Genomic DNA, 3,385 nt, shown 5'->3' with positions numbered 1-3,385 from the left:
TTGCATGCACCCACTTTCACCATCGACTTATGAGAAAGGCAAACACAGTATTGCAAAGTTGGTAAGTTTGTTTCCAAGCTGATTAAAAAGTTCATGAGCAGCATTGTTTTCATTTACTGCTGTACAAAGGTTTGAACACACAGGATCAGAGTTTTTCACTGCTTAACACAGCACTTAATTTCAGGCAGCTCACCACTGCCACTGACTACACAACACCGAAGCACGTGAAAAACTCTGTACAGTATCTGAAATCACGTACATAAACCCAGATTACCAGAAGCATTCAAGTTTGATGTTTTAAGACTCACATAAGGGAGTTTTTTTATGGTTTGTAAAAATATTCTCCTACTCCTGACCAGTCAAACCTATTTTTGTGATTTAGGTTTTGAAACCACAGCTAGGTGCATCTTCCCCTTCAAGGCTATGCCCTCCTGACTGAGGTGCTCTGCAGTTAACTGAAAGTCCCAAGGAGGCAATGCCACAAGCTCCAGTTTTTCTGGAGCTGCTTTCTAGAGGGCTGAGAGCAGCAGCCTAATTGAAGGACTCCAAACAAACCAACTGTAACTCAAGTTTAGTTCACTTGCACAGAACACTCGCTGGACAGGACGCTCTGTGCCACACAAGCAGCAGAGACTGCTCTCAAACCCCTCCAAATGCTCAGCTCCAGCACAGGTGCTCAGAGCCTCACCACTGGGTCCTGCAGGCACACAAGTGCACTTTTTATCACTCTGGGACTGTGGCAAATCATGCTTCACTCATGAAAGTGCTTGGGTGAATTGAAGAGTTTTATTAATTTGCATGTTATCTAACTGAAAACTGTATGTGAGAATTAAAGTCAAAACTACTGCCATGAAGTGAAAACACTATTTATTTTTATAAAAGGCAATAATTAAAACAAACCCTACCAGTGTGTACATTGTACACATTTGAATGACACTTACAAGAATGAAGTTTCCATACACGAACATTACAAGCCCACACTGGTAAAGGACACACACAAGCAACTTCACAGATGCCTCAACTCCAGATCACAGTACCAATTACTCTATGACCACACCTGCATAGCATTTTCATTATTAGCATCCACACTACTTTATTCCACTACAAACTGTACACAGAAAGCAAGGAGGAGTTTATTCAGAGAGCATATATATTCGCAGAAAGAATTTATTTGCTGGAATAATCTCATTCTTCTGTTGCCATCTTCAAGAGATATTCTTTGTCAATTTTGAAGAGCCTCCACCCCTCCTCGGTGGACAGATCAGAGGCGCCCCTTCTCTTATAGAACCTGATGGATGGTTCGTTCCACTCTGCAACGAGGAAGTGCATACTGCTGCAGCGGCACTTCACAGCAACCTGCAAAAGTGTGCAACAAGACATGTTTCGAACAACAGCCCCAGATAAGCCTATTAAGAACTGGCGGGACTATGCAGCAACTGACTGTGTATCACCAGAAGTCATCAAGTTCATTCTGTCGGTCACTTCAGCACTTGTCACTGTTTAACAGACTCTAGGCAATGTTTTAAGTCACCTAGTGTCCTGTCACCTCCTTTAATTTAATTCTGAGTAGTGCTGAAGAAGCTCTCATGCAGTTCACAGAAGAGCAAGAACACTGCCTTGCCTTGTGTCCTCAGCCCTGCTTGTTTAGACTTATCACTTAGACATACCTGACTCAAGTTCTTCAGAATTTCTGACCCAATGCCAAGCCCTAAAAAAAAAACCACAACAAGAAATTAAGTTTTAATTTTAAGGAAGCCCTATAGGAAGCAGCTCATCTAATTTTGTAATACATACCTCTATATTCAGCCATCACATAAAAATCTTCAAGATACAGCAGTTTTCCAATCCATGGATCGTAAGTGAAGTAATACATGGCAAAGCCCACAATGCAGTGTTCTGAAACAAAAGGGTGCAACTTTAGCTAGTCTGAACTTAAAAGGCAAAAATATTAAGTCTTACATGCATGTTTAAACGTACAGATTGTCTTTCTGTGACATGCAGACATTTGCTATTAGGTTAGAATTAAGAATGAAGTTTGCAAGTAAGCACACAACTGAAAATATGAGTTCTCACGAACTTGTATCAACCTAACAGAACGAAGCCTGCCCTTGCCATACTATCATAGTACTTTTGAGGATTTCAGGGTAAGTGCTGAACACAAGGCTTTTATCTACAAACAAATGCATACCCTACTGATTTATCAGTATTTCCATTCTGGAATACAAGTGACAACTTTACACAGCAGTTCACAGTCTAGATGATTGCCCCAACTCTGCTTCCTTAGCAACCAAAACAGTATCAAACTCTGAAGTTTGAACACTGATCTTTCAATGTATATTCCTCAGTATCTACACTGTGCGAGAAGGCATGCTCACAGGCCACCTTTACAGAAGCATTTCCAGCACCTCATCTTATGCTTCCACTGAGAGCATCACGCTGTTTTCTTTACCTTCAGCACCATAAAGTCAAGGTAAGTAAAGCTGCAGCTTCAATTATGATTCTGTGGCTCAGCAGGGAAGAGAAACCAACTCTTCCAACAGCAGCCCACTCAAACCTAAACCTTGAGTATTTTAACTACATCTGCCATAACACTCTGCACATACTGTAAGAGAAGCGTGCAAACAGATTTCTGATCTACTGTGTCTTTGGTAAAGGTTTGGGACATAGCACTCGTCCCTGTAGACCTTACCTCATATTATGATCATCTACTTTATTGTGTAACGGATCTTTTAGTTACCTCCCCGCCCATCCATGTACACAGAAGGGCCATGTACATGGCGAAGCTAGAGACTGTAACCTGAAGATTGGGGACAAATTAAAGAAAAAAATGTGATTCAACAGGATTACATAAAGGTAAGTCAGGGTCAAACAAGAAAAGCCATTTAATTAACTGGAGTCAAGCACATCATGTTATACCTGATCTTCCCACGCCTCCAGGATTAGCAACTACTTCAGCAGAGTATCACTATATGTTACTGCATTTAACAGTTAACCTATTCCTCCTACCCCAATTCATTGGTGGAACCTCACGTATCATCGCTAACATTAAGTATAAGATGCCTCTTGTGTATTTAGCGTCTAAAATTAAGTATCAGGAAGTCTCACCTTCAGACGACCAGTGTTCTTTTGGCACTTCTGCAACCAGACAGTGGTAGAACGGGTGCTCGCCAAAACCATCCTCAAGCAGCTCTAGAAAAGCAGAGTAAATCGGCACCTGAGCTACAGACACTGTCACAAGGCTACCAAGGTCACAAGGTGAGCAGATGCCGCTTATATACCTTTCTCAGTTAGCACCACTTGATCCTCCATGTCCTCGTATTTCGCTAGTTCCTGGAAGGGAAGGACATGTAAGCAGGCTCTCCCCGCAGGTCCCCGCGGCCGCTTC

The 3,385-nt window shown here is 42.0% G+C and overlaps 1 protein-coding gene across 1 annotated transcript; it reads right to left on the bottom strand.

Annotated features, from left to right (window-relative positions):
- Positions 1–850: 850 nt before the first annotated feature.
- On the bottom strand, positions 851–3,331 carry SAT1 (spermidine/spermine N1-acetyltransferase 1). The gene is made up of 5 exons (XM_009276916.1): positions 3,279–3,331; positions 3,106–3,189; positions 1,795–1,896; positions 1,668–1,708; positions 851–1,356 (listed from the first exon to the last, which is right to left on the bottom strand). The coding sequence occupies exons 1-5, from the start codon at positions 3,307–3,309 to the stop codon at positions 1,186–1,188; spliced, it is 429 nt and encodes a 142-aa protein (XP_009275191.1). The 5' UTR covers positions 3,310–3,331; the 3' UTR covers positions 851–1,185.
- Between the last annotated feature and the right edge of the window lie 54 nt (positions 3,332–3,385).

Source organism: Aptenodytes forsteri, unplaced genomic scaffold, assembly GCF_000699145.1.
Source record: "Aptenodytes forsteri isolate BGI_AS27 unplaced genomic scaffold, ASM69914v1 Scaffold273, whole genome shotgun sequence".
Classification (NCBI taxonomy): domain Eukaryota; kingdom Metazoa; phylum Chordata; class Aves; order Sphenisciformes; family Spheniscidae; genus Aptenodytes; species Aptenodytes forsteri.
Note: the sequence above shows the minus strand (reverse complement) of the source record. Positions and strands in the feature narration are given on the sequence as shown.